Source organism: Acipenser ruthenus, chromosome 21, assembly GCF_902713425.1.
Source record: "Acipenser ruthenus chromosome 21, fAciRut3.2 maternal haplotype, whole genome shotgun sequence".
In the NCBI taxonomy this organism is placed as follows: Eukaryota; Metazoa; Chordata; class Actinopteri; order Acipenseriformes; family Acipenseridae; genus Acipenser; species Acipenser ruthenus.
This window is the reverse complement of record NC_081209.1, coordinates 4,901,724-4,925,000: the sequence shown is the minus strand read 5'-3', so window position 1 is coordinate 4,925,000 and position 23,277 is coordinate 4,901,724. Positions and strand designations below refer to the sequence as shown.

The window sequence follows — 23,277 nt, the reverse complement described above, 5'->3', positions numbered from 1 at the left end:
ATTGAATCGTATGAGAACATCCTGAACCGTTTTAGTTCAGGATTGTAAAAATGATCTGTTCTAACTTGTCTCTCATTCCTCATATGAAAACAAAGTATATAATTCTTACATCTTTTATGTAGAATTGTAATTATTGTAAATATTTTTGTTTCAATGTATCTATTAGCCTACATTCATTTAAAATGATCCTAAAAGGTGCATATATTTAATTTTTTGAAAAAGTATTACCTAAAAAAGGTATGTTGTGAGTTCAATGCAAAACATTCAGCTTTTGAAAAGTAGTGTATAACATGTAATTAAGGTTGGTGTTTTATCACGCTAACACATACACAATAGTATCCTTTACAATGTGTGTAAACTTGTACCCTCAATATAAAACATCTCTCCCGGCCATTAAAACCCAGATTACTGTATTAGTAAAGAACAAGGCTATACTTGAGATTTGTTTTCATAAATGTGAGGTTGAGACCATTCTTCATCAAATGTATAACAAGACAGAGTTCCCCACTGGGCCAATACTGTATTAGCAGCGCTGCAGGAAAGCGACAGGAGACTTGACCATGCCCAACACGGTAACAACAAAAGCATGCACACAACATGTATAGGATATGGCTGGTTTCACAGGAAGATGAGCCCTGATCTTGGACCACCCTACCTAAGGTAACAATCTGTATTCTACTGAAACCAGATCATTTAGAACCCATTTAAAGAAAAACTAAAATTCTGAAAGATCTGAACAGGGATTTCATTAAAGTTGTTTTTATTGCTGTGGTATAAAATATAGCATGGAGTATTCAAGCAGTGCAGGGCTACACCACAGGAATTATAAAACAGTGCAATTACACAGGGGCTCCACATCCCCTCCCATCCCTGTCTGTGTGTATTTATTACAGGAGACAGTGACATGATCTTGCCAGCTATGATCATTCGGACTCCTGAGCTGTCAGCTGTTCTTCAGAAGGTTCAGGCCCAAGAATAAATGTAGGCAAACCCAAAATATCAACAGTAAACATCTCTGCAGTTATTTCCTCTGGAATAGCATTCTCCAACAAATGTTTTGAACCTGTCAAACAGACAAAGCAGAACATTATTAATAATAATAATAATAATAATAATAATAATAATAATAATAATAATACACGTTTATTTGAATTAAGAAACAGACTGTCATGGCTGTACTGAATCTGTGAAATATCACCCATATAAAACTTCCACAATGTAACTTTTGGTTTGTTTTTTTCTTAGATAAAGGTCAGGTCCATGTAGAGCAGCAAACAAAGCACTGATCAGTTTCAGGGTGTTTGTCTGTACTGCAACACTGTAGTCACAGCACTCCCCATTGCCAGTTAAAAACCTTTAGTAATACAAAAAAAAAAGGCTTGTCGAAATGAGTTTTGATTCATATGCTTACAGTACATCACTGGGGTGATGCGGAGTCCAGCCCAACAGGTGATAGAAATGCTAGTGGTGCCTTTAAGAGGATGTCTGTATTGATTTTGTGTGCATTAGACATTCGCTTTGCAGGTGTGTGAATGGCTCAAGTTACAGCAGCTGTAGGCTTGTTTACTGTACCTGCTGAATCATAATTCCCCAGCTCTGACCTTCCTCCTTCGGGATTTAAACCCAACAGTGTTGAAAAATACTCTGCCAGCTCTTCCTCTGTCATATGCTCCCCTAACAAAAAGCAAGGACATGCATGATCAAGACAGATACACCCCATTACAACCAAACACTGTAGCTTGTTTGCATTGACATCCATACCTTAAAAAAAAAAAAGACGACATTAGCAAAAATGTTTCAATCCTTGACTTGTAATATCTTATGTGGTCATTTTTTCAAGGCTGTCTTAAAAATAACATATTTTGGCCAAACGGTGGTCATCTGGCTATACCTGGACCAGATATGGGCTTGAGACCATGGAAAGTGACATAGGCGACAAGCAACACTTACTGCCTGTTTCTCTATTCTCTGCTGGTTACCACAGCCACTAGATGCTATTCTTGAGGAGATTTCTTAATGTCTTTTATTTGAGAAGTGCCTGGCTTACCTGTGCTCTGCAGCAGTTGCAGTAGTTCCCCTCGGTTCAGTGCATTCCCGCAGTTCTCGTTTTGCAAGCCCAAAACCTCAAATGCATGCTGCAGTTCGTATGCTGAAATGCCGAAAGCTGGTCGGTGGTTTATATAAAGCTTTAACAAATCCGCTAAATCGATATCTATCACATACTTTCCAGTGTCCACATATTTACTGAATTTGACTTCATTGAGCATATCTTCAACCTGCGGAATAAAAAGACACTTATAGTCTGTAAAATGGAAATGCGTTTAGATAATGCTTTTACTCTGAACATACAACTGTACCTACAATCGCTTCTAAAGTGGCTGATTCTTCCCCATTCTGATGTGATTTGTTACAGTGATGGTATTTGAATCTCGTTATATAGACTTGCCTCCTGCTCGGTTGGGTAGAACCCCAGCGCCCGCATCACAAAGGGGGTCTCAGTCAGGGGGATTTTTGTTGATACCTGCCTGGTTTCCATGGTGTCAATACCTTGAGTTCGCAACTGGCAATAATAAAAATAGTCTTCAAGCTCCTATAGGAAAAAAAACACAAGGCTACATCAAATGTTGAAACAGAACTTTCAGCAAGTACATTTGATTCCAAACAAAGCTGTCCAGTACTGTTTTAAGGTGTGCAATCAAGTCTGCACAAGCTTATATCGTAGACAAAAGCAGAAATGTAAAAAGTAAAATGTAAAATGAAAAGCAGTTTTTTAACATAGAATGCCAACATAAAATGGTCCTGAAATGTAACCTCTGCGAGGCTGTTTTATGCATGCTTTGCTGACATCGTGTCCCCCTACCCTAAACAGCTCTCCATCTCTCCCCCCTTCCAGCAGACTATAGAAAGGGACCAGGTCTTTTCCTCCGAGGCACGCTGCAGCTTCGAGGGCACTGCGGTTAAAAACAAACACAGGAGGTAATAAAACACAATCAATAGCAGAAAGTCACCAGTGGATCAATAGTGTTTTCAGGAAGATGTTTTTAAACACAGAAAAAAAAAATTATTGTGTCTATATCTGATTAGTGATACACATAATCTGGTTTTAATCAGACTTGATTTTCATTACCAGCTTCCTCCGATCGTCCAGCGTATACACCAGTTTGTAACTAGCAGAACTACAAATGGACATTGCCATTTTTCACTGATTTAAAATCCCTTGACGCTTGCATCTGGCAGATCGAGTAAGTGGCACAAATTGTTCTTTTGTGCTTTAATGCGACCCTCAAGTTGACTCACTTCATGTTAGTCTCCCAGCTGAACACTGTGAAGTCGCCTCCTCCCGCAGTGAACACATACTTCCCATCATAGGAGCAGGCGAATGAGGAGACCCCCTCGGGGTGACAGACAACGGCTGAAGACTTATGGGGGTTCCCATCCACGGGCAGGATCTGGAGGCCAACCTTCAGGATGTAAAGACTGTACCTTTACAAACTTACAAACACATACAAGCACTTACAAGCACCGTGCAGTCTGTTTTATTGTTGTAGTTTTTAAATAACTGATCAGTTACTGAATTTAATATTCGGTCTTGTATGTCCCAAGTAATATACACATATATATATTAAAAGGATTCCCTTGGAAATGAGAATCGGAAATCAGAATTTGCTGTTTTACCTGGTCTTCTGTAATGTATGCAAGATAGCTGGTTTTAAGATCATTACTACATACAACAGGGAGCAAAGCTATCTTCTTTAAAGGAGACCCATATGTTGGTCCCAGGAGTGTCTTTCTGTAACGAAAACCAAAATCAAACCTGGATTAAAACTTATGTTATAAAGATATCTGTATTGCAGCAGAGTAGGGGGAGGAGAGAGGACAAATGTAGTCCAGTGGTGTGAGAGAGGACTACATCACCCACAATGCCCTGGGGTTTGTAATTAGAGCCAGGCTCTAATAGAATGAGGGACACCTGCCTGTAGTTAGGCAGGCAGGTGTATAAAAGCAGGTTGAAATGTTTATTGTCTGCATGTGTGGAGAGACCTGTGTGTATTTAGAAGTGTTTTGTTTGAAACTTTGGTTTGTTCCTGTGTTTTGTGATTTGTTAACTGCAGTTCTTGTGGCTGGGTCAACTGTTTTAAGGGCCTCTTTACCACACTATGCTAACTGTAAATATAGAAAACAAGTGATGGTTTGAAATCGATAAAGCAAAGAATATTACAAGTGAGGAAAGATTACTACCTGAGTGCTGATGTTAAATACCTGACAATTATCTGCTTGCAAAGAATATGCTTCAGAATACATGCAAAACCTCAGTAGCTCCCCGAAAACTGAACATTTTATTTAAGATAAAAATATCAACACCCAATAAAAAACAGTTCTATGATGCTTCCTTATCCCTCATAATCCCCTTTCAATTCACCTGCACATTTTTGTGGTAGAGTTATAGAGTTTCATCTTGAACTGGTCATTGGCTGTGAGGATGAAGCTCTCTTTGGTGACGGGTGGGTACCAGGTCATGCATTTGGCTACAGCGCTCTGTTCAATGTGATCACTGGCCACGATCCGCAGGTCGTCCTTACTGCTGTCACTGAGGTCATACTCTACCTGTGGATTTCAGGTTCCAGAAATGTCATCTTCAAGACTGAATAGGTAGTGCCATATGCTTCCCATTCCCCATTCAAATCGCTCAAGTTCTTGCAGATTATAATGGGCTAAATGTAGTTGCATGATTAATAAACATTATGTTTTGCCTGCCAGCACTTAGCTTGGCTATTTCCCTTAACCAACCATGTAAAACCAACAGCTCCTACCAGGTATCCACACTTTAATAAACTGTGATTCATAAAATGGGTAAAGAAAAAAAGAAATGCGAGTCATGAAACCCACTGAGGTGGCTGCCCACGTTACAGGACTGTCAAACAAATTCATACAGGTATTTCATTCAAGTTCCTTACCAGCACTCTGTCCATGCCAAGAGACAGCAGCCTTGGCATTTTACTGTCCAGGTTAATCCCAAACATGATATCCTGGATTGGTTTATAGTGAGCACGCTGCCTCCCCAGGTACTGCCAGCTTTTCTCACCGTTTTTAGAAACAAGATTAAAAACCGTGATTGTAAATTCTGCATCCTGTAACGAGAAATATATTAACTTTCACCCGTTTGTTTCAAAGTAGAGTACAAAGTCAACACCAAGATGTTATGGCTAAAAAGGCACTTTTGAAATCTGTTCTTGAACCAAAACAGGTGAACATCTACGATCAGTGAGATATTACAGTCATTCAACAAACCACAAACCAGCACTGCTCAATGGTATACTCACAGCAGTGGCAAGGTATTTTGAATCACTGGAGAAGGTGATATGGGTGATGGTGTCTTTAGCATATCCGAAGGGCTCACTGCACACATTGTTCAGGGATAGGGCATCAAGGATGTAAACGGCACCACTGGCGAAACCAACCCCTATTAGTAAGCCTAAAAAACCCCCCCAAAAAAACACAAAACTTTGACAGCATTCCGGCAGTGTGTTGTTTTATGCTGGATAGTAAAGGTCAGGGTTCAATCAAATATTCCAATATGTTGAGTTTTTGCCCATTTAAGTTGAAGTGTAAAAGTTGATAATAAGGTAACAGCATTGATTGACAAGTTATGCCGATTCATTTACACGCAGACATTTTGCTTTTACACAACCTTTGATTGAAATCTGCAAGATGTACCTTTTGGATCGTACGTCAGGCAATTGATTTCATTTTCCTTCTCAAAGATTCTGCTGCAGATGTATTTCTTGCACTGATAGTCCCACACCTTGAGGACTCCGCAGTAGCTTCCCATGCAGATAACAGGCTGGGCTGGGTGACAGGCTACAGCATGCAGTGGCTTGCAGTGCTCCTGGACCAAGGTATTCACCTGGGTTGCTTCTGCAGCCACATGAAGTACTACTGCATCCGTAGCAGATATCACAAAGTTTCTGTGTGACACAAAATCAGGAACAGCAGTAATTGCCATGTGCCTGCCGTTTGGATTCTAAACATCAAATTACTATTTTGTTGCAATTAAGGTACGGGGCCCTACAATGTAAAAATATATTCCCAAACAACTAAAGGAAATGGTTCTTCCGTAAAACACTGAATCATAAGATATTCAGTAAGCTTTCAGCTCTGCAGTGGTGCGTATTAAAGCGATATTAACTTACCTGATAATAAGCTTGTCAGCTTTGATAGTGCAGTCTGATGGGTATGCTGTTTCCCCCCTTGCTAGAGATGGCAGTTCTTTAGCAAAGGAAATGGATCTAACTGGATCCAAATTGAAGTGGTTGTACCAGGTTAAAAGTAGCAGCTGGTCACTGAAAAACTTAACATGTCCTTTACTGTCACCTGTCACTATATAGCTGAAAGAAAAAAGTACAACAAAAGCTAGTTCATTAAAGATTCATTTCAAAGGTAAGAATGACATTTCCTTTCCGACGTAAAGTTTTGTAAAAATCTTTATTTTAATATAGATCTCTTTTTATAAACCAACATTTGTTGTGTAAAAAAAACCTATTCTCTGTTGTCTGTCTACGACCATAATAATTCTACAGTGAGAAATCTATAGACTGCACACATGTGTATAATGTAATGTAGTTTAAATGGTAAGAAACAACATGTTAGGTGTGTGCGTGACACGCTGTTTTTCACACATCAGGCTCTTCCCCCATGTGCAGTTTTGGAAACATGAATTGCATTGCAGGGAGACGCACAGGATGAAGTGGATGAGGTAAAGGGGTTGACTGCACGCTTGTTTGATTTGGTGTGCATGTACCTATCGGTCACAGTTAGCACTGTAATGCTGTCCTTCTGCACATGCATCATTTTCTTGGCCTGCTTGTTATGTGGTTTGAGGAGGGTGGGGATGCGGATCCTGTCCCAGACCACCAGGTTCCCCAGAGAGGTGCCTGTGAGTGCCCGAGAAGCTCGGAAATGGAAAACCGTCTGGCTGAAGGATCCCACAACCTTGTTAAATGACTGTTGGGGAAGAAGCAATAATCAGAGTTAATTGATATCAAACGTTGCTCTAAAGCCATGCTTAGCCAGCTCTACTGGATTACAGAGTCATTTGTTCCTGGTTTTGTGTGACATCCTTGTGAGGTAAATAAACGTTAAACAGAACAGCTGGTGACTTGAAGTTTTGTTATTAACTGTCAATCGTTGCCTTGTAAATATATATATATTTCTATATATATAGGGAGTCTAAACGTTGTAGCTAATTATTAACACAGTGAGTTATTAGTTTTATCAATGACTTTTCTTCTTCATTATATAGTGTATATGCTTTACAGACAGAAAGTGGGGATGAGCGGGGTGAATATTTCTGGTAATTGGTAATACTTGATTTTGCAATAATAGCAAGGCAAAGGTGCACTCACCTTCTCTGTAACTTGTGGCACTGTGTATTCCAGCTTCTCATTGTTCTGCAGAAAAACATACGGATTATAAAGAGAACCAGATACACAATGTGTACAGTATTTGAGATAATACTGGGAGTATTTTATATGTTACGATTACAGATAAGCATCTGTATAACCCCATTTACCAACTGAACAGAAAGACAACAAGTACATTTTACAGGATCTCAAAACAATAGTTCCAGTGTTTAAGACATGCTTAATAACCCACATTTACATCTGTGTACCAGCCACTACTAACATGTAAATCAGGTTAGAATTATCCCTACAAATCTAAAGAAATTATTGACTGACAATACATAAGAAAACACTGAAGGAAGACAACGTACCCAGGAGTAGAACACAACCTGGCTTTCACTGTTGCTGACAAGCTGTGTGCAATCACTCGGATTAAACAAGATGTAATCCTAAAACAAAATGACAATCACAAGTGTAAAACGTATGACACAGGGAAGGAGACACTGCTTCACTCAGAGAGCGGGGAGGGTATGGAATGGGCTGCCTAGTCATGGCGTTGAGGCAGAATCACTTGGATCCTTCAAGACCCAACTTGACATCATTCTGAGATCAATCAGCTACTGGGAACCGGACAAGCTTAGACGGGCCGTACGGCCTCCTCTCTCTTATGTAAGTGTATTGGAATAGTTTTTAGAAAACTAGAAAAGTTAGAAATAAATGGTTTGAAAGCATTTCTGTCCTATTATAGTGTACAAACAAAGCTATAATTCACATTTCATTATATGTAGTGCTCATTTTAATGAGTGCCTCCTAATTAATATAGATAGATTGATAGAGAGACAGATAGATATATAGATCTAAGAACATGTTGTTCTACGAATTAGATCTGTACAATTTAAACATAAAGACAAATGTAATTGTTTTTAATGTTTGTTTTTTTTACGGATCATGTGGTCCTGTGATATACAAACATCTTTACCTGCACCCCATATGCAGCACTCAGTTCTGCTGTACAGACAGGATCTTCCCTTTGTGAAGACCAGTCCCAAATGCAGACTCTCTGTGAAAAGAGCACATTGGTCTTCGTCATCTAGGACATTCCCCTTGGCTATTTACACATTAAAACATTGAGGTTAAATCAATGTGTATTAAATGGTCTGAAACTGGTGCACATAATGGCTGCATTATGTTTGCATTTTCCATGTAGAAATTGATATGGATCTCAACAGCACAGCACAGCTGCCATGCCTGGTCGATTAAAGAACATGAACCCATCCCTCGGTACCTGAGCGGCTTCTGCACCAATTGTTGCAACATATTTGGCATCTGGAGTCATTGCCATGGCTAATACCCCTCCTTCTGGGTGACAGTGAAACAGGGTCTGAACTGGAATCCTGCAAACAAACCTTTTTTTTAGACCGTTTTATTTTAAGAACAGAGTAAATGATCTGATCTTGTAGCAGTAACTGCTCTTTTTGAATTTGTATATTGTACAAGATAATAATACAAAAAGAGAAAATGGCCAAAAGTTTTGCATCACCCTATAGAATGAACTCATTTTGCTTCATAAAGTCGAATGAAGCCTGCTGAATAATGTTACGTTAACATATTGAATTACCGCTTTGTAGTTTTCCATATACTTAACGAAAAAACGTGACATTTCGAAATCTAACATGAAATACTGTACTACTATTAGTATCGGTAGACTTTTGCAATATCATTTTGTAGTTTCTTTGATTACATAAAAGATCTAAATTATGTTCATTATATATAATTTATTTATTTATTTTTTAATTATGTCTCAATCCTAAAATTCTCGGTGATGCAAAACCTTTGGCCATAGCTGTACATATGTTCCCATATAGGAATAAAATAAAAATGACATGTCTTACCCTGAGTAGGAGTCCCATATTATCACCAAACTCTCTGGACCTTTATCTGCTGAAGCTACCCATCTCCTGTCTTCACTGACGCAGAGACATGAAATAGTACTACAGTGACCCTAGGGGAAGACATGACAGCATCCACTTTTAATTTAACAATGCACAGCCAACAAACCCACAGTACTCTTAACGATCACGTAGCATGCACACATTTCTATAATACGTGTCCTTAACATCATGTATATCTCTGGGGTTGTCTAATTCCAACCATTTCATTGCAGAACTTTGTTCTTCAGCAGGGTCCAATACAATAGCATGCGACCTGAAGAAGAGGGAAGCCAAAACGTTGTAGCTAATTAGGGGAGGGCTTACCTGGAGAATGTGCTGGGTGTTGTTGGTATAGTCATACATCACCACAGTGTGAGAACTTCCATACAGGATCACAATCCTGCCTTCATCTTGCAGACTGAACACAGGGAGATTTTGGTTGATTCCAAATACCCACTCTAGATTCTAAAATGAATAGTTTGCTATTATCTGGTGGAAATTTGACTCAAGCAAAGCAACATGATACAATTTATATGAATATGTAAACTGGGCAGATAAACAGCAACCTTAGAAAAAAGATCTTTCCCACGTACTGCTTTTATGAATAAAATACAGTTCGATATTCATGAAACTGCTCTGGACTGTTAGCTGTAAAACAGTTATCAAACTTCCAAGTTTAAAACTTGGAAATAGGGTCTTATATTTCACAGGTAATACATGAACCATTCTTACCAGTGGGTGAGCTTTGACCAGAGGCTCCTCTTTCTCTTCAAACAGTGTCCTGGGAGTGGCCGTGTAAACCAGCGAGTCTTCTAGTGGGTCTCCTCCAGGAGGTGAGTGCTTAGCCTTTCCTTCTCCACCTTCAGACTCCCTGAGACTGGACTCTCCACTCCCCAGGGCCAGGTCCCCCCTGGGCAATTCTGCAGCTTCCTGGCCCATCTCTTGGCTTTCTTGGTCCTCTTCTTCCTGTCCACCCTGGTGTTTGTCATGACTGGTTTCTTGTTCTTCTACTGGTTTCTCCGGCTCTTCCTCGACTTTCTCACCAGCCGTTTGACCCTCATCATGGTGTAAGTGTCCACTGTCTGGCCTGGAGTGTGGTTCTAGTTTTCTGGGATCTTCTGCAGACGCTGGTCTCTCCCCTTTATCCTCCTTGCTGAGCTGTTCTGCCTCAGTATCAGCCTCTGTTTGAGGTGCCTGCTTTATCTCCTCTGCTGGGGGCTCGATAACCATGCTTTCTGAAGCATCAGACATGTTGCAATGGTGTCAATAATCTAAAACGAAATGATGACACAGTGTGGTTAAGTTCATACTCAGCTAGACCTGCTTTAGATCAGCAACAACAATCCAATACAAGCATGTCGTGAAATCAAAACAGCAAAAAGGATCTCAATTACTGCAGTCAAAACCCAACTCAAGGCTTTTATTTTTTTTAATTCTATCTAGAATGCTGCCAGTTCAATGGACTGGATTAAACAGTAACGGTAGCCCTTATTTGTAAAAGTTCGTAATATAACTGGCTTGGTTTTGGCAAAAAAAAAAATAGTTGCTGTAGTTCTCCCTATACTGTACTGCATAACCTCTCATATTAATGATGCTGATGCGGGTAAACAAACACAGGCACGACACAGTTCTAACGTCGTGTGTTAACATTAATCACGCATACACCGTGCAATTCCTAATAAAGAAGTTGCATCCACAAGCATGCATTTGTATTCTCACCTACTCAAGCCACGCACAATCCTGGAAACATTAAAAAATAATAATAATAAATGTTATTCACTTTATAACACGTCTGAAGACTAAATCCCCGGTCAACGTTTCAGATAAACAGCGTTCCGTTGCTTAGATACGCTTAGCAAAGGTTGCCGGGATATCTGTGCCAACATTATTTCAAACACGTGAACACAAACGGGCGCTAGAGGGCGATGTGATGCTCCGAACAATGTGATGACTGTTCTGTGGTTTATTGTCAACAGGTTTAATTCTGCCAACAGAAACTTTCTCATTGGCACGAATGCATTTTAATTAAAGTAATAAAGGAGGGTTAAACTTAGTTCATGACTGAAGTTAATTCAGATCCACCTGCTCTACCCTTATCGTGGGTTAAGTTACGCAAATGTAAAGATTCATCATATTTTTTTGTGTTATTAAATGTGTTTTATGTTGAAGTTGAAATATATAACAAAGTTGCTGAAAGTTTTCAAAAATGCCTGTTCACGCCTGCCCGGTGGCAACGTGTTCAAAGACTTCAGAGACCTTGAGTGGTCCCACATGTTGTGCTTGAGAAGAGGAGTTTCCCAGCTCCTGGTTTTCCATTGGATATTAACACACACGGCCCTTTCAAGAAGCAAGAACCGCTGATAGTGATATCAGGGTGGAAGCTTTCAAATGAATCGATACATTTAAGATTAATATATATATGCCTTAAATTACAATAACGCAGGGAGTCTACATAATAATAATAATAATAATAATAATAATAATAATAATAATAATAATAATAATAATAATAATAATAATAATAATAATAATAATACATATAAATGGACCATCATTTTAACATTATTTGGTTATGTTCATTAAAAGCATTTGTATTTCAAAAAGCATATGGTACTTCATACTTGAACCTGCCACAGGTTTGAATGAAAATTATAATGGGAATTTAAATACAGGTGTGTTACTGCCTACGTGTGCTTATCCAAATTTAGATTGCAAAACAACCCCATTTGAAGAAGAGACTTTTGAGGTCTTAGACTCTTGACAGCTATGTTTATCACAGTTAATGAGCATCACCTCTTCAGATCTCTCACATATTGTTGAAGGTATCCTTACGGGTTGATTCATATTCATTTAACAGTAAATATGCCAGCTGATACACTATTAGGATATATTTGAATTACTTCAGTCGTTCTTAATGATACGTGTGCAGATTTTTTTTTTAAAGGATGGAGAAATAAGACTTTTAAAATGCAAGACACGTAATATTACCTGGTAATACCTGGTCTAAACTGTTTCAAATAAGGTAATATTGGTCATCAAGATACAGTCCATAATATATGCAAAACCATTCACAGCCCCGCTTTATTCCAGTCATGAAAAGAGGCGGGTCTTCTCCAGTCACTTTATTACCAGAACTCAGGCTCTACTAACTAAAGCGGCAGAAGGATCCTACTCTCCTCAGCATGGTAAGGCACCCGTTATACATTCATTTGATTTGTAATTTTTACTGCATTCACTTTTTGGTGGTTCGTGCAGTTTGTGAACTATAGCAGGGACGTAATAGAGCATATCTGCATAGGACCACCAGAACAGCACTGTAGCATTTTAACACTTCTATGTAATAGAGTTTGGAGCGACACGATCCAGTAGAAAATCTCCTGGCAGCAGCCCTTTTGGGGTTACTTATTACCAGTACAAATTTCTAGAAAGTAACCCCCGAAAAAGTGCTGCCATTAGTTCAAAATTAGGGCCGAAGAAAAATCAATATGTCCATTCTATCGGTCTTCCATGTGGAGAAAGGGGAACGGGACGTTATATTGAGACTTGTACCAAAATGTACATTCACTACACTATCCACAAATTGTTAAGAAATAAACATATGCAGCGTGTCTGTATACTTAAACCGGTTTTAAATTGTGCAACATAAGGTGCGCCTGCTTAAAACGGGAACTGCTTATCAGAGTCCATGAGACGCGCAGCCTCCCCTCCCGAAAACAACTTTCTGCAGCTCCATTCGTTTATTGATGTTTTTATTTTATTTTAGACTACTTACACCAGCAAAGGAGAAAAGGTAAGTACATGCTATATTATAATAATCACACAGTTTCCATAGCACAACGTATATATATATATATATATATATATATATATATATATATATATATATATATATATATATATATATATATATATATATATACAATTACTATGGCGTATGTATTTGAATTAAAACGTAAACATTTTCAGCTGTCAAAAAACAAAAGTTTATATTTTTAGTTTTGAATCCGGATTGATAATCGCTGGATTCCGTCTGTGTTGCCAGAGTTCGGTGTTTCACAGGCTGTTACCTGTACATTTCATCACTGATGTTTCATTCTGAAATGCTGATGTTTGTTACAGCATGAACGAGGGGGGTTCGTCTGCTTTGACCATCTTACATTCTGGGTCGGCAATGCTAAACAGGTAAACCCTGGATTGATCATGTGTTTTTGGGTTTTTTTTGGTGCATAATTTAAGATGTTTTTTTGAGGGGATGATAGGGGAGGCAACGAGTTGTAGGCACATTCCAGAGAAAGGCTTCCATTGGCTACGAGAGGGGAGGGATTGAACACAGACAGCATTTAATTAAAACTACACCGCTGTGATAACATTATACAGTGTTTATAATTATAAATACACTCATAATGCACTTTGATGTGCTTAAGCATGTTAAAAAGTGTTAATTAGGTTAATTAGCTAAATCTATTCTTTGTTCGGAAAGGATGTGCTATGTATACACAATTATTATTATTATTATTATTATTATTATTATTATTATTATTATTATTATTATTAAGAAAGAGATTTCCCCATTAAGGCTGTGTTTAGGTTGGCGGTATAAGATTGTGGAAATGACAGGACGGAGAAAGGCTTGCAGTGACCCGCTTGGGCTGCGCATTCATAACGGTTTGTGGGTAACTGTGTTCCCCAGGCCGCTTCTTTCTACTGTAACAAGATGGGCTTCGAGCCCGTGGGGTATAAGGGTCTGGAAACGGGCAGCAGGGAGGTGGTGTGTCACGTGGTGAAGCAGGACAAGGTAGGATCTCCTTTCATCATCTATTAAGAGCCAGTGGTGCACAGTAGTGTATTGCAAAAAAAAAAAAAAAATACAAATAAAACTGTTGCAAAACCTTTTTTGATTGCTCTTCGTTATTTATTCCAGATCATTTTTGTTTTTTCATCACCACTAAATCCAGGAAATGAAGGTAAAGAGAAATGTAGCACACATCTAATAATGCATTTCCAGTTCTACAAGGGTATTTTTTTTTATTCCTGTAATACCGATCATTTCAAAATGATCTATATTCTTTATATATTACCTATAGAACATGTAACTAACGCATAGCACATATCAAATGATGGCTTTTGAAGTTGCCTTGCAACACAGAATGCTACACAAAAGTATCAGCGAATAAGGGCAATTTATCTCTTGTATTTTCTTATTTTGTCGTTGCATTGCTCCATGAGCTCAGCATGTAGTTTGCATCAAGACATGCATTTAACACAGTGTTTTACTAACAGCTTTTCTTGTGACTTTATGCCTTACTTCTTTTTTTGCTTTTGTTTAGAAATGGGAGCACACTTAGTGACACACGGGGATGGTGTGAAAGATGTTGCATTTACTGTGAAGGACTGTGACTTTCTGGTCCAGGTACTAGAACTAGAAATGTAATGTCATTAAATATAGGAAGCTGTATGTATGAAAGGGGTCTACGTGGCCAGCCTATACCCTGCACTGCTGTATGGATTGTATTGGTGCATTTGACAGCACTGGAAATGAATGGGTGGACTGCATCCACCACTCATCAGTGGGGTATCCTGGGATTACAGCTAAACGCATGTAAATTGCTTCAATAAAATCCTGCTGTGATCAAACGAACCCCAAAGTCATGCAGGCGAACGCCACCAGGGGTCAGTGTCCTGGTAACACCCTTTACCAAGCAGTGAGGGGTTAGCAGCTGCCAGGCATCGTTAGAATTGGACATTTTTTTTTATTGACGAGAAAAATAAAAAGCAAATGATAAAAAAAGAAAGTGTGACATAATGTCTGTTGCTTGCAAAGCCGTGCTAAATCATCGCGCCGTTTGGTGCCCACACAGAAAGCCAGAGAACGAGGGGCTGTGATTGTGAAGGAACCCTTTATAGAGGAAGACAAGCACGGGAAAGTGAAGCTAGCTGTGATCCAGACAGTAAGTACAAGCACTGGAAAGTGAAGCTAGCTGTGATCCAGACAGTAAGTACAAGCACTGGAAAGTGAAGCTAGCTGTGATCCAGACAGTAAGTACAAGCACGGGAAAGTGAAGCTAGCTGTGATCCAGACAGTAAGTACAAGCACGGGAAAGTGAAGCTAGCTGTGATCCAGACAGGAAGTACAAGCACTGGAAAGTGAAGCTAGCTGTGATCCAGACAGTAAGTACAAGCACTGGAAAGTGAAGCTAGCTGTGATCCAGACAGTAAGTACAAGCACTGGAAAGTGATGGACAACAGGATCAATATTGAAGTAAATGACTCGAGAAAAAAAAAAAAGATTTTGCAGTGGTTGTTGCTTTCTCTGTCCTGAGTGTGAGTCTTCTCTTGCAGTACAGAGACACAGTGCATTTCTGTTATATGTCCTGAGTGCGAGTCTTCTCTTGCAGTAGAGACACAGTGCATTTCTGTTCTATGTCCTGAGTGTGAGACTTCTCTTGCAGTACAGAGACACAGAGCATTTCTGTTCTATGTCCTGAGTGTGAGTCTTCTCTTGCAGTATGGAGACACGACCCACACTCTTGTGGAGAGGATGGATTACAAAGGGCTTTTCCTACCAGGGTTTGAAGCTCCTCTTTTCCGGGATCCTCTACTAGACACACTGTGAGTGTTTCCACGTGGGCTCTGTACTCGATCTGTTTTCATTGTGTGTAAGTGACGTACCTTTACTGTATAGATGCCTACAGTACTCCTTAAATTTTTAATATAAAAATACACAGACGTGCATTAAACATACAAACTGTGACTGATGAGTTACAACATGATTTCAATGAAGTATATTTGAAAGAACAGTGATTTAGTGATTTAATTAGACATGAAATGTTGCCCTGGCGTACAATCCCAAAATTCAAGGCAGAGATGACGCACTTCAAATGAACTGCGCAAAACCGAAATCAAAAGGATTTTATATAAACAGATCTAAAATACAACCAAGACAAATAATCCCAGATAAAACATGAGTGGTTTCAGTTGGTTTGATCACAAAGGGTTATTTATTATATAAACCACAGTCAAATTGTTATTGATTGGTACTCAATAACCGCGTAGACAAGGGCATTCCTCTGCACAGCCCTAGCTCTTATCCATTCTGGTTCTCTCCGTTGTGATCATGTCAGGATATTCTGAATCCACTCTGTAACTGTCAGCTATCTTCCTTTTCCTGCAGGCCGAGCGGGAAGCTGAATTTCATTGACCATGTGGTGGGAAACCAGCCAGACACTGAGCTGGTCCCTGTAGTGGATTGGTAAGGAAATAAAGAACGCAAAAAAATCTCTCTTCTAGGGTTATAGCACAGATCACCATCACAGATACTGGCTGTCCTGATACATCTACCTATATGTTATTTGTTTTCGATTCATGATCAGCCTCTGATTTTCATTGAAACGATGGAAAAGGCTGAGAGAATGCTGTTGAGTGGTTGAGAGTGGGTAAGCGATTTTGCAAAGTCATTCTGCAGTTGACTTTCTCATGCTTATAAGAATGTACTGCTCTTCTCCACATTAAAAAACACAGATCTTTGCATTTCAATTGGCGTTTTGAGAAGAAGTGGGGCGCGTTATTATTTTTTGTGACTTTGAAAAAAGTATCATCCACCGACACAAAACATTTATTATAATATTCCAGTTTTACCTATTGCTCCAATGGAAAAGTACTGGCTGACACTGCTAGTTTTGTTAATACTCCCCTGGGATCTGAGAGGCCCTGCAGATGTGTTAGCTGCTGAATGGTATGTAGAGATCAAACGAGTCTGACCTGCTCCAGCAGATCATTGATGCAAACCATGTGAAACTATAAATGTGGATTCTGCTTTAAGCAACTCACTCCTTTTTGGCACACCTACTGAATAAATGGATTCAAAGAGCCGTTCATTTGTGACATCAGGTATGAAAAGAACCTGCTCTTCCACCGTTTCTGGTCTGTTGATGACAAGCAGCTCCACACAGACTTCAGCGCGCTCCGTTCCATCGTGGTGGCCAACCACGAGGAGACCATTAAGATGCCGATCAACGAGCCCGCCATGGGGAAAAGGAAATCGCAGATCCAGGAGTATGTTGAATACTACGGAGGCCCAGGAGTCCAGCACATTGCAATGAACACCTCGGATATCATCACAGCTGTGAGTGGGTTCCTCTGGGATTCATGAAAACATTATTAAATATCTAACCACAAACAAGCCTGTTCAATATCAACACCTCAAAACAATCTAATAGGGCACTGCCAGGGGTAGCGTCCTTTTACAATATACACTAAGTAAGCTCATTCCTGTGTTAGATTTTGTAAATATTCATATTTTCAGATCTGCCAAGCCCCTTTTCTTGAAGTTTGTGTGGTGCATAATATATTTTTAAACGAGCGCTAATTTGCTCAGAGTAATACAATATACCTGCAGATAGACCTGTTTTACTCCCACATACTGTACTGTTTATGCAGTTGAAATGACATTTGATTTTCAGATTAGAAACCTGAAGGAACGTGGGATGGAGTTCATGACAGTTCCAGATACATACTATAAACAGCTGAGGGCACAGCTCCGAGGATCAAAAACCAAAATCAACGAGGATCTTGATATACTGGAGGTGGGCAGAACAGGACGTTGAGCATTTAGGGAAAATAAAAAACAATTTGAAATATTGTGTAAATGAATAAATAATTGTAAATCACAACCCACAAGCTACTCTGATGCACAATGTAAACAAAACATGGAATCCATTTTTATTCAGCTATAATTTTAGCTGTTAAGTATTCTTTTTTTTTGGCAGGTCACCTAAGCCTGGATTTCTGTTATGTGATGGGGAAACTTGAATCTCCCCAGAATATTAGAGGTTTCTGTCAGATTCACAAATTGAGTCTATTTCACCTTGTCCTGTTGTAGGAATTGAAAATCCTTGTGGATTTTGATGAAGAAGGTTATCTCCTCCAGATCTTCACCAAACCTGTGCAGGACAGACCAACACTATTCCTGGAGGTGATCCAGAGAAACAACCACCAGGTCACTATTATTTAAATAGTATTATTTATGTCCACCTGATTTACATAGAGACATTTTGGTCAGTATTAGTAATTTCTGTTGTTAACTACAGTAGCTACCTCTTCCTGACTTGTGCATACTGTGCTTGTTAATGGTTAAATGATACAAAGCCACTTATTTATCATTTCCTGGTCAAGTGCTAAAGTAAGAGCCAGTAGCATCTATTGAACAGATACAAAGGATCAAGTTTCTGCTTTGGATTGCTGACAATACATAGCTGTGCTCTAGATGGCGCTGGCCCTTACTTCTAACCTGGGTGTCGAATCACGTGTCTCGAGCAAGGAACTAGAACAGAACAGCAGCTCCTGAACTCAGCATGGAAAATATCAAAAAGTAAAACATTTAAAATGTCATTAGAATGTCATTTAAAGCTGGTCACTGTTTAATAAATAATACCAACACCCCCACTAATAATGTTAGGATTTCTCTTCATGGCAGGGCTTTGGAGCAGGGAACTTCAAGTCCTTGTTTGAAGCTATTGAAGCAGACCAGGAAGCAAGAGGAAACCTCACAATACTGACTGCGAACAGTCTCACAGAGGCTATATAGACCATCCCATAACCAACCCCTGACAACGTTGTTAGCTTTCATATTGCCCATGTAATACATTTATTATGGAGGAGCAATTTAGCTGCAATTTGCCAATAGGGGAAAACATAGGCCATGAAGTTTATCTTCGATTACCCCAATGTAGCAGACCTTACTTGCTAGATTACTGATACACTAATCCTTGTTATTGGAACTGTACTGTTTTAGATTGCATGTTCAATAAAGATGTAAATTAGAAATTGGTGGTACATGTTCTTAATTCCTAGATAAGAAGTTAATGTGAGCAGCCTTCCTTCGTTACACAATTGCTTACAAAAAAATACAGCAAACGCAATTGAATCAAATCCAACAAGCCGCATGTCATTTACAAAGCTCACGTGTAAAACAGTGTTTTTATTGCTCTTTTGCACAATGTTACCTAGCATGACGCGAGTCAGTCCTGAACTTGGTTCTTGAGATTTACTAGTTAGTTACAGACATGCTCCCTGTACAGGTAGCAGCCCTGCCCAGGGCTCCTGGCAACAGCAATGTTGTTTCCATTCTTATCAAAGAGTGCATCAGCAGTCAGAATGCACAGCTGTACATCTGGTTTAACAGAAGCAAGCATTCCCACATCACAGCATAGCCACTGAATTCAACCAGTCCAACTGCTCCCTTGGTGAAAAATAATACAAAGGTTCAGTGCCAGGTTTTGAAAAGCATTTACTGATGTTACAGTTTTGATGCCTCGATCGCATTTATCTCTGCAGTGGGAGAATGTTGCAGCTGTGGACAGAGAAAATAACATTAATTACAAGGGTGTGAAACACTCGCAGGTTTGGGGTCTTAAGTTTGTCCAGGTGTTAAAGCATGTGTCAGATAACATTTTGAAGGGGGAGGCAAGAGTTTGAATCTGTCACAGGTCACAAATGAAGGAAGAACTACTTGAATCACACATCACACAAAACTACAGATTCAAAAGGGTTTGGTAAAATGAAACAGCCTCGAGAGGAAATATGAAGCGAATCCTCAGGCTAGCGATTGAAATGACTTTGCTTTCAAGGGCTATGTAATAACACAGCAAATGTTGCCATTGCACAGAACAGTCCTCTATATGCACACACCTACCTTCAAAGCACTGCCAAATACGTATTCAAAGCAACCCTGTATAAAAAGAAATGGGGTACAGGGACCATACGTACCCAAGCAGACCCCTTCCACTCCATCGCTGTGGCGTGAGCCCCAAGTGTACCTTCTTTCCACTGCGGATCACAGCTATACTCAGGGGTTTCTTGTGGGTAAAAAACAAAAAAAAAACATGTTCGATAACAATCAAATAATTGACTCTTACATACAGCCCTTGCCAGTATGTTTAAAAGCAGAGAATGTTCCTATTTGTAAGCAATTTAAGTAAAATCATTTTAATGGTATTAAACTAGCAAGAAACTGTGCAGAAGAATAATGGAAATGCTGCTACCCTGCAACTAGACTTCCTCCTTACATTTCACGTTTCTCAGGACTCTTTTAGGGTGTGCTAACTTACCCCCTCGCTGTGCTGCACCACTGAAGCAATGTTCTGTAGGTTCTGAAAGTTTAGAGAATTCACAGTGCCGAATTCAAAAATCTCATCTCCAACTTGTAATCCCTGGGAAAGATCAAGCAACACAGTTTGAGTACAGAGTAAGGATGTAGAATTACTAAAAGAAACAGAGAAATCTTCAGTTGTAAGTAAAGGGGAGGAGGGGAATTAGGATGACAATGAGCATACAGTATTTCCAGTGAACTTTTATCAGAGATGGATTTGAGTTTTCTGTCCTTACAGATATGCTGGCTGGGGAGCCCGGCGTGACAGCATCCACTTTAGCGAAGGGATGGGGGAGAGGCAGGTCCTGCTCCAGAGCCTCTGCTTTGGCCTGGGTCTCGTCCTTCTCACGCTTCTCTCTCTCGTAGGCGTGTAGCCGGTACAGCGCCTCTTCAATCTGCTGCATGATTTCCTTGTGGTCATTCTGTAAACCTAAAACACACACATACACACACTATTTTGCAGTTAATGGCACTGCCATTAACTGCAAAATAGTTTTCAGAGCAGATGGCTAAACATGAACTAGTGTAATATGCTGGTGTGATGTGCTTATCTTGGCATTGTGTTGGCATTCTGCTCTACCGCTTATCTTTATGTTAGCTTATATTGGCCGGTTTAGTGTTTTGGTGGTGTTGCCCAACATTCAGTGGGTGTGGCCAGGTTTTAAAAGTCTTTATCAACACTTTCAGTTTGTATTAGTATAACTTTGTACATACACGCGACGTTATGTCTGGCATTGCGCACTTGGTAGACGTCAATATCTCCTCGTGGGAAGCCCTCTGCGTCCACTAATGGCCCAGTCATGCCAACACCCTTTTGCTTCAAAAAAAAAAAAAAAAAATCGATAAATGGCTTCAATATATAGCACTAGAAACCACACACTTGTTTGTATCATAACATTTTCAGAACCTGTATTTTCTCAGACTCTGCCACATCTAAAATGATGAAGTTGTTGTTTTTTTTCCCTAAATAGGCCCTGTTCACGAGTCTCTGTAAAACACAACACCAGTACGTTTTGCACTACACAGAATTAACTGGAATATTACAGAACATTTTCACGGTGTAGCACTGGTACATTTTCTGGCCTGGACCGTCTTGATGCCGTGCGCCTATTACAAAAACACGGCCCGCACAAACCACTTACATCCTCCAGAACGTCATAGTAAGCTTTAATTTGTTCTTCTATTTCATCTTTCTTTTTGACCAGGTTTTGAACGTCCTCAATAGTTATCGCAGAGCTCGTTGTTGTGCTGTTGTTTCCCTCTGACATCTTCTCGCTGTGTTGCAGTGGCGTTTTGAAACTGACTGGACTACAACTACGGATCAGTAGAAGAGGCAAACTACTAACTAGTCACCTCGAAACGCGGATGTTGTGCGCCACCTACTGTGCTGGACTTTCACGGCCTTTTCTTTAAAAGATGATTTTCGTCACAATGGAAGGGTAGCTGTCTGTATAGATACCAATCCAGCTGAAATGATGACACCCCCAGACGTGGACTGTATTTTGCAGGCTGATACAACCGCAAGAACAAAAACTTAAGAGATCTGTATTTGTTTTAGAAATAATTAATAAAATGTATACATGTAATATTTATCAATTATTATTTAGCAGACGCTTTTACCCAAGGCGAGTTACAGAGACGAGGGTGTGTGAACTCTGTATCATCTTCGTCACAACAACGTCTCCCCCGAAAGACGGAGCACAAGGAGGTTAAGTGACTTGCTCAAGATCACACAGTGAATCAGTAAGGGAGCCGGGATTTGAACACAAGACCTCCTGGTTATAAGCCCTTTTCTTTAACCACTGGACCACACACCCTCCTATTAGATATCTAATTGACAATACACAGTCTACAATAAAAATAAAAACAAAAAAATCAAACCGATAATTATTAGGTTACTACTGACTCTCCCTGTACGTTGTATTGCAAAGTATAACGTTGTATATAGATAATAATAATAATGTAATAGGGTTTTTATTGTAAAAACAAATAATAAATAGACATCATTCTGGTAAAATTAGAAAGACAAAAAGAAACTAAATATGTTGAAGGATATACTGTATAATCAAATTGTTTGTCATAGATTTATGTGTTTTATAATTAAAGATAATAAAGAAACAAGGGAAACAATAGCACCCTGAAGGGGAGATTGTTATCATGTTTGTATCTTTTGTGTCCTCAGGTATGAGAAGAACCTGGAATTAGAGGTTTCATTCACATTTGTAATTGGTGTTTGTTTCACCTCTTTTTTTCACCAATTCTTTGTAGGATTTGAAAATCTTATTGGATCACAATAAGGACGGTTATCTCCTACAGATCAGACCGACACTATTCCGGAGGCGATCCAGAGAGAAAAAAAAACTAGTTTTATTGCTGTCCACCCTGTAAAGCTACCCACATACACTTGCTTTTGATTTTTGTTAATAGTTAGTTAACAGAAAGCCCCAATTTTGTTTTAGTTTTTTTATATTTTCTTGGTCGGGCAAAAGTAGGAGCCAGTGGCATTCAGGCTGTAGCTATAATAGACTGTCAGGGAAACACTGGAGGCTGGTGAATTCATTTAGAAATAGTAAAACAAGACATGTAAAGGGGATCGTTGACTTGTTTCAGATTGGATTGTAGGTGGTAGGGTTTAGAAGAGATTGAGTTGTACAGACTGGTTTTATGGTGCAGAGGCAGAGGTGGTATACGTGGCAGAGTGTGTTCAGGTCAGGACTGGCGTGCACTCATAGGGCTGAGAGTGGAAGATCTCTTGGAGTCACAGAAACAGTGCCTGAGTGGAACCAGTAACTTCTTCAGT

General features: G+C 39.5%; 3 protein-coding genes across 4 annotated transcripts; 1 reads left to right on the top strand and 2 right to left on the bottom strand.

Annotated features, from left to right (window-relative positions):
- Positions 1–743: 743 nt before the first annotated feature.
- Positions 744–11,184, bottom strand: LOC117427624 (cilia- and flagella-associated protein 251-like). Of its 2 annotated transcripts, none has more exons than XM_058994468.1 (21): positions 11,112–11,184; positions 10,064–10,602; positions 9,656–9,796; positions 9,293–9,402; positions 8,686–8,794; positions 8,380–8,460; positions 7,772–7,849; positions 7,404–7,448; positions 6,800–7,002; positions 6,192–6,386; positions 5,716–5,966; positions 5,322–5,473; positions 4,956–5,129; positions 4,421–4,605; positions 3,676–3,790; positions 3,298–3,461; positions 2,861–2,951; positions 2,447–2,590; positions 2,048–2,276; positions 1,573–1,674; positions 744–1,063 (listed from the first exon to the last, which is right to left on the bottom strand). In XM_058994468.1, the coding sequence occupies exons 2-21, from the start codon at positions 10,580–10,582 to the stop codon at positions 924–926; spliced, it is 3,228 nt and encodes a 1,075-aa protein (XP_058850451.1). In that variant the 5' UTR covers positions 10,583–10,602; positions 11,112–11,184; the 3' UTR covers positions 744–923. The 2 variants fall into 2 exon arrangements, with proteins under 2 accessions (XP_058850451.1, XP_058850450.1); XM_058994467.1 differs by having other exon boundaries at positions 11,051–11,169.
- Positions 11,185–12,399: 1,215 nt separating this feature from the next.
- Positions 12,400–19,153, top strand: LOC117427663 (4-hydroxyphenylpyruvate dioxygenase-like). Its single transcript, XM_058994466.1, has 13 exons — positions 12,400–12,516; positions 13,095–13,121; positions 13,451–13,513; positions 14,022–14,126; positions 14,253–14,295; positions 14,659–14,741; positions 15,190–15,279; positions 15,837–15,940; positions 16,503–16,580; positions 17,219–17,453; positions 17,791–17,913; positions 18,210–18,326; positions 18,804–19,153. Exons 1-13 carry the CDS (start codon positions 12,514–12,516, stop codon positions 18,912–18,914), a joined length of 1,182 nt encoding a protein of 393 aa, XP_058850449.1. The 5' UTR covers positions 12,400–12,513; the 3' UTR covers positions 18,915–19,153.
- A 446-nt stretch (positions 19,154–19,599) lies between these two features.
- LOC117973263 (26S proteasome non-ATPase regulatory subunit 9-like) lies at positions 19,600–21,866 on the bottom strand. Its single transcript, XM_034924966.2, has 6 exons — positions 21,620–21,866; positions 21,192–21,294; positions 20,714–20,907; positions 20,437–20,538; positions 20,096–20,184; positions 19,600–19,679 (listed from the first exon to the last, which is right to left on the bottom strand). Exons 1-6 carry the CDS (start codon positions 21,743–21,745, stop codon positions 19,652–19,654), a joined length of 642 nt encoding a protein of 213 aa, XP_034780857.2. The 5' UTR covers positions 21,746–21,866; the 3' UTR covers positions 19,600–19,651.
- Positions 21,867–23,277: the final 1,411 nt, after the last annotated feature.

What these genes read in the sequence shown, in the direction of transcription:
- LOC117427663 (XM_058994466.1), top strand. An exon ending in ACGTGGTGAAGCAGGACAAG is followed by an intron (nt 14,127 to 14,252) that starts GTAGGATCTCCT and finishes TATTTATTCCAG; the next exon opens with ATCATTTTTGTTTTTTCATC. An exon ending in TCCAGAGAAACAACCACCAG is followed by an intron (nt 18,327 to 18,803) that starts GTCACTATTATT and finishes TCTTCATGGCAG; the next exon opens with GGCTTTGGAGCAGGGAACTT.
- LOC117427624 (XM_058994468.1), bottom strand. Translation starts at nt 10,582, where the DNA reads ATGTCTGATGCTTCAGAAAGCATGGTTATCGAGCCCCCAGCAGAGGAG. An exon ending in GTGCTAACTGTGACCGATAG is followed by an intron (nt 6,387 to 6,799) that starts GTACATGCACAC and finishes TTTTTCTTTCAG; the next exon opens with CTATATAGTGACAGGTGACA. An exon ending in AGCTGGGAGACTAACATGAA is followed by an intron (nt 2,952 to 3,297) that starts GTGAGTCAACTT and finishes TTTTAACCGCAG; the next exon opens with TGCCCTCGAAGCTGCAGCGT.
- LOC117973263 (XM_034924966.2), bottom strand. Translation starts at nt 21,745, where the DNA reads ATGTCAGAGGGAAACAACAGCACAACAACGAGCTCTGCGATAACTATT. An exon ending in GCTCCCCAGCCAGCATATCT is followed by an intron (nt 20,539 to 20,713) that starts GTAAGGACAGAA and finishes GATCTTTCCCAG; the next exon opens with GGATTACAAGTTGGAGATGA. An exon ending in TGGTGCAGCACAGCGAGGGG is followed by an intron (nt 20,185 to 20,436) that starts GTAAGTTAGCAC and finishes TTTACCCACAAG; the next exon opens with AAACCCCTGAGTATAGCTGT.